Below are 12,392 nucleotides of genomic sequence, written 5' to 3'. Positions count from 1 at the left end.
AGAAGAAAAAAATAAATATGAGAAAAACTTACAACTAGAACAGTGGCATTTCTAAAGTGTTTTCTAGTCGCTGGGATAACTTTCATACCTTTTTTTTTCAAGTTACTTCAGTGATCATAAGTGATTCTGTTATTTCTAGCAATCTTGAAACAAAGTCTTCTAAGACTCAACTCAGAACATAACTTCTCATTTTAAACATAGACAACATTGTTACTGGCCAACAGTATCTTACAATAGAAATAACATTTTTCATGTTAAATAGAACTGTTAATTAGATACATTCAGAGTCAGTATATAGTTATCAGACTATTTTATTACTATAGCTATTTTAGGAATATTGTATTTCTTACATATTTAGTAAGTTCTCTGTCTTCCATGTAATTCCAATATAGTATTTCTTTTGAAATTATAATATTTCTTATAATTAATGATAAGCTTTTGAAAACCTCTTCGGTTTCTGATTTTTTTTTTAACTAGGCAAGTACACAAACAGATGCCCTGAAACTGCCACCTTCCCAGCCCCCAAGACTTTTGAAGAATAAGGCTTTATTGTGCAAACCCATCACACAGACTAAAGCCACCTCTTGCAAACCACACACCCAAAACAAAGAATGCCAGACAGGTATGTTCCTTGCATTTTCTTCCTTTAATTTTTTTTTTTCTTTCTTTTTTTGGAAAGGAATGTGAGAGCTGCTTACATTGAGTGCCTGCTATTTCCCGGGTTATGTGTTTGGTTGTTTATATACATTGCCCACTTTTGTTGTCACAACTTCCTGTGAGTTAGGTATTTTCACCCTCTGAGAATTAAGAAATTATGGCAAAGAGAGGGTTTTAATTTATAATACCATACTGTGAATACTTCATTTTCTTTTGTTATTAATGACAGTGTAATTTTATGGAATAAGCCTAGATTTTGGAATTATGTAGACAGGGTCTTAATGAAGAAGAACTGTTGTGGTTGTTTAAGATTTTATTTATTTATTTGAGAGAGAGAGAAAATGAGAGGGGGGAGGGGCAGAGGGAGAAGGGGAAGCAGACTCCCCCCTGAATAGGAAGTCTGAAGCAGGGCTCGATCCCAGGACCCTGGGATCACAACGTGAGCTGAAGACAGCCACTTAACCAACCCAGGCACCCTGAGGAACTGTTGTTTTGTAGAGCATGCTTAGGTTTGAACTTTTTCACCCTCTGTTTCAAATAAAGTCAGATTTTTGTGCAAGAGGGCTTTCTCTTCTTAAGAATGGCCTCTCCCCCCAGGCAAAATTTCTGAGCTACATTTCTGGATTCTGGGCATGGTGCCATCCTCTGGTTTTCTCAGTTTGCCTCTCCTGGCATGGAATCTCTGCCCTGCAAAGTCATCAGGGCCGATGGTGACTGGGACCCAGTATTCTTGGCCTACCATTCCTGCAGTAGGGCCTCTACTCTATAGGTGGCAACTGGGTGAAGAAAGGGAGACCCCAGCCTGTCAGCTATACTCACCAGGAAATTATCCTCTTCAGCTTGGAGTTGGAGGGGATGAGAAATGATGGTGGCCAGTCCCCCTGGTGAGGTATGGTAACCCTTGCTTGGAAGCTGAAGAAAGAGGAGCCCATTCTTCCTGGCTACACCTACCCAGAGGGGAGCTTCTGTCAAGCTGGCTGAGGGCGAATGGAGCAGGTTGTGGATCAAATGTCATAGCCTCCCAGGGGAGGGGCAGGGAAGGAGAGGGAGAAAGATAGAATCTTTTTTTTTTTTTAATGATTTTATTTATTTATTTGACAGAGACACAGCAAGAGAGGGAACACAAGCAGGGGGAGTGGGAGAGGGAGAAGCAGGCTTCCCGCTGAGCAGGGAGCCTGATGTGGGGCTCGATCCCAGGACCCTGGGAATCATGACCTGAACCAAAGGCTTAACGACTGAGCCACCCAGGCACCCCAGAAAGATAGAATCTTAATCAGGCTCCACGCTGAGTCAGACACAGGGCTTGATCTCACGACCCTGAGATCATGACCTGAGATTCAGACACTTAGCCGCCTGAGCCATCCAGGCACCCAGAAAGTCTCAGAATTCTTAAACCAGGAAGTAATCCTAGATTCCTAGATCTGAAAGATTATCCTGGATCTGGAAGGTTATCCTGTAGGTCAGTGCTTCCCAAACATTAATATGCATATGAAGTACTTTGGAATTTTATTAAGTACATTGTAATTTAGTGGGGTCTGAGGTTTTGCATTTCTTAAAGGTCCCATGGACCACATTGACTAGTAATGCTGTAGAGGACTTTGGCCTATATTGGTATTGTATTAATAATGACTGATTTAGTATTATGTAGCTTTGTTATCAGATATCTCTAATCAGGTGATTTGGGTTTTTTTGTTTTTGAGTATAGTTGACACACAGTGTTACATTAGTTTCAGGTGTACAACTTAGTGATTTGACAAGTTTATACATTATGCTGTGTTCACCCCAAGTGTAGCTACCATCTGTCCCATCACACTGCCCTTAGAGTATCACTGACTGTATTACTTATGCTCTGCTCTTTGTTCCTTGACTCACTCAATCCATAACTGGAGGCATGTTTCTTCTTCTCCCCTTCACCCACTTTGCCCAGCCCCCTATCTGCAGGTAATTTTTTTTTTTAAATGTCCACTGGACCATGGTAAAATTGATCCCACCTCTGACCCTACTCAACTTGTCAGCTTTTCACTTCTTGTCACTAGCATCACTTTTCTCTTATGTTAATGGTTTTGTAATCTTCTAGGATATTTTTCTGGCACATAGAAAGGACTCTGTAGGATACCTATTAAATAATTGAATGAATTCTCCATCCTTCTCACTTTTTCCGTACTCATATTTAGGTTTCTAAGTTCCGTTTCATCTTTTAGTACCTTAGAACATCTGGCTGTATATATTCATTCTTTTTTGTAGGTATCATAACCGCCCTGGTCCCTGTACTCATCATCTCAGCTCTACACATTGCGGTTGCCCCCTACTTTTACACTTGATATACTTTTTATTCCACATTAAGAGGGCCTCTAAATTAAACTTTTTTAAAAAAGATTTTATTTATTTATCGAAAGAGAGTGTGTGCGTGCGTGTGCCCAAGTGAGGGGAGGGCAGAGGGGGAGGGAGAGGGAGAGAGAATCCTCAAGCAAATTTCATGCTACCATGGAGCCTGACACGAGGCTCCATCTCATGACCCTGAGATCATGACCTGGGAAAGAAAAACCAAGAGTTGGATGCTCAACTGACTTGATCCACCCAGGCACCCCCAAATTAAGCTTTTTAAATGACATTTTCATCATATTACTTTGTGCTAACCGATCTGTAGTAGCTCCACACTGTCTACTAGAAATGATTTTTAAAAGTTCGTTATAGCCTCATGAAAATGGCCCTTCTACCAATTTAATCTCCTCAACATTCTCTTCTTACTCATGTTATCAGTTTTCTATAGCCCTCTTTTAAGATTACTGTTCCAATTCTTTCTGTTCATTAATCCAAATTATATCCTTCATTCACTGTGTCCTCATATCATTGATCATTGTTGTGTTGCCCACTTTTTATCACTGCTGTCTTCAAACCTTTCTTTACTACTACTTCAGTTATTTCTCCCTCTGTGGACTCAGAGTGTCAAAGATTACACTTCTTTTGAACTATAAGTCTGTATGCTTTGTTTTTTATTTTTATTTTTTTAAGATTGTATTTATTTATTTGAGAGAAAGCACAAGCTCAGGGGAGAGGCAGAGGGAGAGGGAGAAGGAGAAGCAGACTCCCCGCTGAACAGGGAGCCTGATGTGGGTGGGACTTGATTTCAGGACCCTGGGATCATGACCTGAGCCGAAGGCAGACGCCTAACCAACTGACCCACCTAGGCGACCCAAGTCTTTATGTTTAAAAAATTTTTTTTAATTATAATTCTTTTGAACTATAAATCTCTGTTGCTTTAAAAAAATTTTGTTATTAAAATGTTTCTAACCCTCTTTGTTTTTTGTGATTTTTTTTGTTCATCATTAGAAGATACTCCAAGTCAGCCCCAGATCATTGTTGTGCCAGTTCCTGTACCAGTGTTTGTGCCCATACCTCTTCATCTTTATACTCAGTATGCACCAGTCCCATTTGGAATACCAGTTCCAGTGAGTAATCATTTTAGAGATTAAGGCTGATTTAGTGAACGTTTTCCTCAACTAAAATGTTAGAGTGCCATAAAAAAAAAAACTCTTGTTGGTAAAATATTCCTGACTATGGTTGGTTATTATCATATTACTGTATTTTTTAGTATGGAGTATATGAAGGACTGGTTCTGTTTATACCCTGCCTTCTCAGAGAAGGCTGTGATGTAGCCTATTTATAACGTTTCATACACAATAAACCACTCAAATAGGAAAAGATCAGAAACTGTGTATGTGCTAAAATTGTAGATTCTAGCAAGGGTGAGAAAGTAAAAACTGTGATTTACATTATTCTTTTTCTTAGAAATGTATTCATTTTTTTATTGGAAATATATTTTTCCTTGGTCAATTTTTTTTTTTTTTAAGATTTTATTTATTTATTTGACAGAGAGAGACACAGCGAGAGAGGGAACACAAGCAGGGGGGAGTGGGAGAGGGAGAAGCAGGCTTCCTGCTGAGGAGGGAGCCCGATGCGGGACTCGATCCCAGGATTCTGGGATCATGACCTGAGCCAAAGGCAGACGCTTAATGACTGAGCCACCCAGGCGCCCCTCCTTGGTGAATTCTTAAGGAAAATAGTTGTGTGAAACTGAAAATGTTAAGCAAGAATATAATCAGAAACAAAAATATGTTAGATAATTACTCTTTTAGACAATCACATTTTGTTGATTGTTTAGAAAAAGCACTTAACTGAATTTTGATTCAGATGGCTGTGGTCTTATAAAAACAAATGAGCAAGACTGTTTCAATCATTAGTAATAGAAATACCTGAATTTGTTCATTATTTTAGTACTTAAATCATCTCACAAATAATAGTTTTGGATGACAGTCATATTCCCCAGAAACTGTCCTCGGTCTTTCAGATGCCTGTCCCTATGCTTATTCCATCCTCAATGGATAATGAAGATAAAGTCACTGAAAGTATTGAAGACATTAAGGAGAAGCTTCCTTCACATCCATTTGAAGCTGATCTCCTTGAGATGGCAGAAATGATTGCAGAAGATGAAGAGAAGGAGAAGACTCTATCCCAGGGAGGTTGGTATAATTTTAAAGTAAGAAAAAAATACACTTAAAAATATTTGGGTAACTCAGGTAATATTAAGTGTTGGATAATCAAGTGTTTCTAAAAGCTTTATTTGTGTTTAAATATGAGGTGTATGGATTTGTTAAATTTGATACCTCTGAAAGTCCTATCTTTTTTTAAAACTAAGTATTAATACTCTATTTTTAGTTCTTAATCATTCCAGAAAAATAATCTGTAAATCCATTTTCATGATTATGTTTTGGCTTTATTCCTATATTCAAAGACATGATCCCTATTTAAGAATTCCTGTTGTATAATAATCAGCATGTTGATAGAAGACAAATAGAGCCTTAGGAGGGAAAACTGTTTGGCTCAAGATAACCTATAGATAAATCCTATGTTATGAGGGTAGCATATCAGTAAGAACAGTAGTTACGTGCTTACCATACCCTAGACATGTCCTAAATGCACTCTGTGCATCACCTCATTTAACCTTTACAACAACCCTATGGGGTGGATACTGTTTATTTTAAACTCATTTGGAAAGTAGGATGTCATACTTGCCCTGGTTATGCAATCAGAAAGTGATGGAACCAGAAATTGAATTCCGTCTGTTTGACTCCAAAGCACATGACAGAAGTTGCAGTACATATCCAGAAAGGTTTCTAGCCTTAATTAGTACCTCCTTGATTTGGGGGTATAAGAAGAGGTAGAGAAAATGGTGTTTGGATAGTTGAAATACACGAAGGCCTTTTCCTGTATCACTGAGGAGCCAGGAAATTATTTTTTCCTGACAAATGTTTTCTTTTTTTCAGTGATGGTTTTTACAAAGCTAGCCGCTGGGTTTAGATTTTGCATAATAAATGCTAGATGATTTTCAGAACACTGTAGCATTTGAAAAAAATGTCCGCTTTCCTCTTGTGTTGCCATTAAGTTTTAAAATCATATATATCCTGAGAGATGCATAAAAAGGTTATTATCCCACTGTTTCTGGTCTCATTTTGCTCTCTCGTATATAATCTCATAATTCTGACCCATTTGTATGTGGAATTTAATGTCTTAGAATATTTCCCCTTGTGCTTGATCTTCTAATTTCTGATACTTAGTTTAGAAGTTTAAGCAATTCCTGATAAATAAACCTCATTTTAAGTTGGCATCTCCATTCACATTAATTAACATTTTTCAGGTCCTTCCTCTGTACAAATATTGTAACTTTGCCTTAACCTAAAGGCAAAGTTAACCTAAAAATAGAGTCAGACTGAAAAAACTTTCAAACCTAACCTGCAAGACAGATAGTTGTAATCGTATTTGTCAATTTGTAAATAAATTGTTCGTGTGTGTGTGTATGTGTTTCATGGTAAAAAAAAAATTTCAGAAAGCACAGGAGAGTAAAATAAAGGTCTCTCTTGACCTGACTTCTCTCATACTGCTACCTGGAAGTTTAACTACTGTTACAGTCAAAATTTGTTTAATTTCATTTACCACTAATGCCTAGTTTTATTAATGAATCATTCTTTCTGCATATGAAGGCTATTTTCTTCGCATTCCCTAGTATGATTCATTTATATACGCAGTCATTTTATTTGAGATGCAATTTGCTTTGTGTATACATGTAAGTTATTAAATGTATACTTTTTTTTTTTCTTTAGGCTCCCAAACTTCTGAACAGGAACTCTTTCTAGACACCAAGATCTTTGAAAAAGGTTTGTAATTCTGCATATATTTCAGATCTTAGAAATAGTACCCTCGGGGTGCCTGGGCGGCTCAGTTGGTTAAGTTTCTGCCTTCAGCTCAGGTGATGATCCCAGGGTCCTGGGATGGAGCTGGTGTCAGGTTTCCTGCTCAGCAGGGAGTCCGCTTCTTCATCTTCCCCTGTCCCTCCCCCTGCTCAGGTTCTCTCTCTCTCTCTCTCTCTCTCGCATAAATATATAAAATCTTTTTTTTAAATTTTATTTATTTATTTAACAGAGACATAGCGAGAGAGGGAACATAAGCAGGGGGAGCGGGAGAGGGAGAAGCAGGCCTCCCGAGGAGCGGGGCTCGATCCCAGGACCCGGAATCATGACCTGAGCTGAAGGCAGATTCTTAACGACTGAGCCACCCAGGCGCCCCAATATATAAAATCTTTAAAAAAAAAAAAATACTATCCTTAGTTATTAATACAAACCCACAAAGTATCAGTATCCTTGGATTTAATATTTGTAATTATAGCTATTTGTAGGGGGCATCAGGTGTTTATGTATGCTAATATGTAATGAGAATAATAAAAGATACCTCAGATATTGGTTTTAAGGATTAATTGAAATAATGCTTTAAAGTGTATACCAAGAATATGAAGCCAGTTTTATGAGGCTGGTGAAGTTTTCATTCTTTAGTGTACCTAGTTAAATTGGCAGTCATCTCGGTTTTGTTATTCCAGCGTTCAGGAAGGTTTCTCAGCACGAATAGAGTCTGTCTTATTTTGAGCATTTGTTTGTTTTCTGTCTGTTTCAGACCAAGGAAGTACATACAGTGGTGACCTTGAATCAGAGGCAGTATCTACTCCGCATAGCTGGGAGGAAGAGTTGAATCATTATGCCTTAAAGTCAAATGCTGTGCAAGAGGCTGATTCAGACTTGAAGCAGCTCTCAAAAGGGGAAACTGAGCAGGATCTGGAAGCAGATTTTCCATCCGGTTTGTGCCACATAAAATACTCTTGATTTTAGAAGATTGGTATAACTCTGAATTGACATTATGAAGTTGATATGCAGTGTGATAATCTAGGGCACAAATGATCCCCACCTTTGAAGGTTAAATAATAAATAGTTAATTTTGTGTTGCGTTTAACCTTTCCCGTGGTAACCATGTAGGAGGTTTCCTTGATTTTTAATGAAGTTTTTAAGTGCTGTATCCTTTGTTTTTCTTAAAAGTTACTTTATCATGAACAAAATAATATAGTGATGATTACCTGATGTTTCCTCCCCCAGTCTGTCTTTATATAAATCTGTGAGTTATTTACCTCAAATTATGCTTTCTGCTGATTATTATAGAATCCTTTGACCCACTGAATAAAGGACAGGGAATCCAGGCACGTTCCCGAACAAGACGACGGCACAGAGATGGCTTCCCTCAGCCTAGACGAAGAGTAAGCAGTAGCTTAATTTTTCTAGTATTTTCTTTCCTTTGGTGTCTCTTAGTTCTTGATGTTTATGAAGCTCTGTAACAGGCAGGGTCACAGAATTCCATACATTGTTTTACACGGCCTTGTCCTTTTGTGCCTTTATTTCTGTTTCTTATAATCAAGAACCATATCTTTTGAGTGTTTTAAAGGGATATGTAAACCTCAGTGTTTTGGTAATAGAGGTACTAAGATCAAGTCTTCTAGCATAGCACATGGCAGGTGCTTAGTATGTGATTATTATTATGTAGCTGTTCAATGTTTGTTGTGATTGTCATCATCTGGATCATCATTATATAAGCCTTTTCCAACTGATAGAAGGGTAACCACAAAAATTTACAGTTTACTGGTGGATGGTTTGTTACTCACTTGTGTTACAGTAAGTCATCCAGGACTTACTGGGGACTGATAGCTAGGAGCATGTACTGACTCATGGTCCAGGTTTCAGCCATTCAGATATAAGAAAGGGCAGCATTCCTGGCACTCCAGAATAGTATATGACACAACACCTGTGTATGTCCCACATAATCATGGCATCTTTATGAATTTATAAAATTTTGTAAATGTATTTGTATCATATTTGATGAACGCAAAATAATAAACAATATATGGCAGACAGCTGTTGTTGAAAAAAAGACCATTACCTTTTACTTTATATTTCTTTTAGCATGGTCTTTTTCTTTTATTTTTATAATTGAGGGTGTTCTGTTGTTTTACTTTAAAAAGCTTTTTATAATCCTCGTATACTTTTTTTTAAGTCTCTAAATTTAGCTTTTTTATATATTATAATGAGGTTTATTTTATTTAATATAGTATAATAGGGAAATTCATGTGGACTGTTTTTCATATTGACAGGACTTTCCCATACTAAAAACTAAAAGAATAATAGCCTTATTTTTAAAAAATTATCTCTGTTGAGTTATAATTACATGCAAAAATTCATAAATTTTAAGTGTAAAATTTGATGAGCTTCAACAAATATATTCAGTATGTAATTAACACCACAACCATAGCACTTCCACTGCCCCAAAAGCTCCCTCATGACCTTTCCAGTTAGTCTTCTCTAGCTCCTGATAACCCCCAATCTGCTTTGCAGATTGATGCAAAATGGTACTGCTTTGCCTTTTCTAAAATTTCATACAAATGGAATTATGTAATTTGTAGTTTTCCCTGTTTGGCTTCTTTAACTTAGCCTAATGTTTTGGAGATTCATCTGTGTTGTTTCATGTATCAGTAGGCCATTCATTCCTTTTTTTTTCTGAGTAGCATTTCATTGTATGGACAAACAGAATTTGTTTAACAGTTGATGGAAATTTGGGTTATTTCCAGGTTTGGGCTGTTTCAAATACAGCTGCTATGAACATTCTAGATATAAATCTCTGTGTGAACATATAGTTTTATTTGAGGAAAAATATGCAGACGTGGGATTGCTAGGTTTTATAGTAAAGATTTTATTTATTTTAGAGAGAGAGTGAAAAAGCACAAGCCGGGGGAAGGGCAGAGGGAGAGGAGAGAATCTCAAGCAGGTACCCTGCTGAGAGTGTTGCCCAGTGCCGGGCTGATCTCACGACCCTGAGATCATGACTTGAGCCAAAATCAAGAGTTGGGTGCTTAGCCAACTGAGCCACCCAGGCACCCTGAGATTTCTTTTTCTATATTGATTTTATGTACTGTGATTTTGCTCAGCTGAAGTCTAGGATTTTCTACCTAGACAGTCCTGTTATTTGTGAATAAAGATTGTTCTACTTTTTCCTTTCCAATCTTAATGCACTTTTTTTTTAATGTATTGCACTAGCTAGGATTCTTTTATGTATTGTACACTTCAGTACAACGTTGAATATTAGTGATGAGAGCAGATCTTCATGCCTTTTCTCAGTCGTAGGGCAAGTGTTCAGTCTTGCAGTATTAACTATGATATTACTTGTAGGTTTCTTGTGGAGGGCCCCTGTCAGGCAGGAAGTTCTCTTCTATTTTTCATTTGCCGAGAATTTTTATCATGATTTGTGTTGAATTTGTCAGGTGGCTCTCTTGCATCTATTGAGATCCTCATCTGGTTTTTCCTTTCTGAGTCTATTAAAATGATGACATACATTAATTCTTAAAATGGTAAACTAACTTTGCGTTCATGGGATGAATCTTACTTTCTTCTGATGTATTTACTCTTTTATCTATTGCTGGATTCAGTTTGCTAGTATATTGTTAAGGTTTTATAAATGTCTCCATTGAAGAGACAATGATCTGTAGTCTTCTAATTATAATGACTGTCTGGCCTTGTTCTCAGGATAATGGTAACATTGTACAGTGAGTTAGTGTTTACTCCCTTTTTATTTTCTAAAATAGAATTGATATAATTTAACTGGTGGGTCTACAGGGGTTTTGTAGGAAAGTTTTAAACTATGAATTAAATGTTTATGGCTGTTTAGGTTATCTCTTCTAGAGCAAGCTTTGTTAGTTTGTGTCTTTCAGGAAGTTTGTTCATTTCATCTGCCTTATCAAGTTTATTGGCGTGACAGCATTCTCTTAACCTTTTAATGTCTCTAGGATCAGGTATTGGTAATTTAATGTTTTCTCTCTTTTTTTCCTGATCATTCTAGCTAGAAGTGTATTTTTTTTATCTTTTAAAAGAACCAGCCTTTTAATTTTATTAATTTTTCTCTATCCTTTTTTCATTGATTTTTGTTCTTTTTATTATTTCCTTAATTTTCCTTACTTTGAGTTTTATTTCATTTACTTTTTTGGTGGGGGGAGACAGAGAGAGAGAGAGGCAGGCATAGGGAGAGGGAGAGGGAGAGAGAGAATCCCAAGCAGGCAGGCAGGCTCCATGCCCAGTGCGGGGCCTGATGTGGGACTTGATCTCACGACCCCGAGATCATGACCTGAGCTGAAATCAAGAGTTGGATGCTTAACTGACTGAGCTACCCAGACACCCCTCTTTCTTTGGGTTTTAATGTGGTCTGCTCTTTCTAGTTTTCCTAAAGCTTTGATTCTTGATTTTAGACTTTTATTTATTTTTCATAGAAGCATTTTAATACTATAAATGTCATTGTAAGCTTTAGCACTGTGGGAAAAAATGTTTTCATTTTCACTGAAGTTCAAAATAATTTCTAATTGCATTTGTGGTTTCTTCTTTGACCATGGGTATTTATAAATGTGTTGTTTAATTTCCAATTTTTGAAGATTTTCTTAACATCATTTCATTATTGGTTTCTAGTTTAATTTGATTGTAGGTAGAGAATTTATGGGGGCTTGTTTTGGATCCCAGAATGGATCTGCTCATGTGTTCCATGAAATGGACCTGAGTGGTAATAACTATTATTCATACTTCATAGGGTGGGTTCAGTTTCTGGAACATAGTGAGTACTCTGATGTTAGTAATTATTAGAGTTCTGCATTTCAGCTCTCTTTTTTTCTTTACTCATATGGATTGGATTAACCTCTAAAACTCTTTCTGGCTTTAAGAACTCTGAATCTTTAGGATCTAATAATAAATTGTGTATTCTGGAAATTTATTCCCTTCTTTCTTTGAGAACTATGTTTCTTAAAGATTCAGAACTAAATTTTATATTATGTGAATTTTTTGAATTCTTACAGGGACGGAAGAAGTCTGTAGTGGCTGTGGAGCCCAGAAGTCTTATTCAAGGAGCCTTTCAGGGATGTTCAGTGTCTGGGATGACACTGAAATACATGTACGGGGTAAATGCCTGGAAGAACTGGGTTCAGTGGAAAAATGCCAAGGAAGAGCAGGGGGATCTGAAATGTGGCGGTAAATACACAGCATGAATTTGTGTCTTGATTGAGGGGGTTGGGGGTATATAGTTCAAGTCATCAGTCTACACAAAAGGGATACATATTAGGTCAAAAATTGCATAAAACTTTGGTTTTGGTGTTAAATTTTCCTCCATTTTTATTTAAAGTTTTTATTTCTTCTCTCCTTGTCAGGTATTGAACATGCTGCATCTAGCCCATGTTCTGACCCTTTAGGAAGTGCTCAAGACCATGCACTCTCTCAAGAATCCTCGGAGCCAGGCTGTAGAGGTAAAATCATTTCTCTTTGTAGTCTGAATTCTCT

At 37.1% G+C, this 12,392-nt stretch overlaps 1 protein-coding gene across 2 annotated transcripts in view; it reads left to right on the top strand.

The window, feature by feature from the left end:
- Positions 1–12,392, top strand: part of ZMYM4 (zinc finger MYM-type containing 4) — a 125,512-nt gene that overhangs the window by 95,305 nt on the left and 17,815 nt on the right. For both annotated transcript variants that reach the window (XM_028113779.1, XM_028113781.1), the window contains 8 exons: positions 478–622; positions 3,988–4,106; positions 5,006–5,177; positions 6,816–6,869; positions 7,660–7,839; positions 8,196–8,290; positions 11,915–12,086; positions 12,263–12,358. In XM_028113779.1, coding sequence (XP_027969580.1) covers positions 478–622; positions 3,988–4,106; positions 5,006–5,177; positions 6,816–6,869; positions 7,660–7,839; positions 8,196–8,290; positions 11,915–12,086; positions 12,263–12,358 — 1,033 coding nt within the window. The remainder of the gene's footprint in view (positions 1–477; positions 623–3,987; positions 4,107–5,005; positions 5,178–6,815; positions 6,870–7,659; positions 7,840–8,195; positions 8,291–11,914; positions 12,087–12,262; positions 12,359–12,392) is intronic.

Source organism: Eumetopias jubatus, unplaced genomic scaffold (assembly GCF_037043125.1).
Source record: "Eumetopias jubatus isolate StellerSeaLion01/CBP00866 unplaced genomic scaffold, mEumJub1_p1.0 scaffold_4, whole genome shotgun sequence".
Lineage (NCBI taxonomy): Eukaryota > Metazoa > Chordata > Mammalia > Carnivora > Otariidae > Eumetopias > Eumetopias jubatus.
This window is presented reverse-complemented; position numbering and strand designations above follow the sequence as displayed.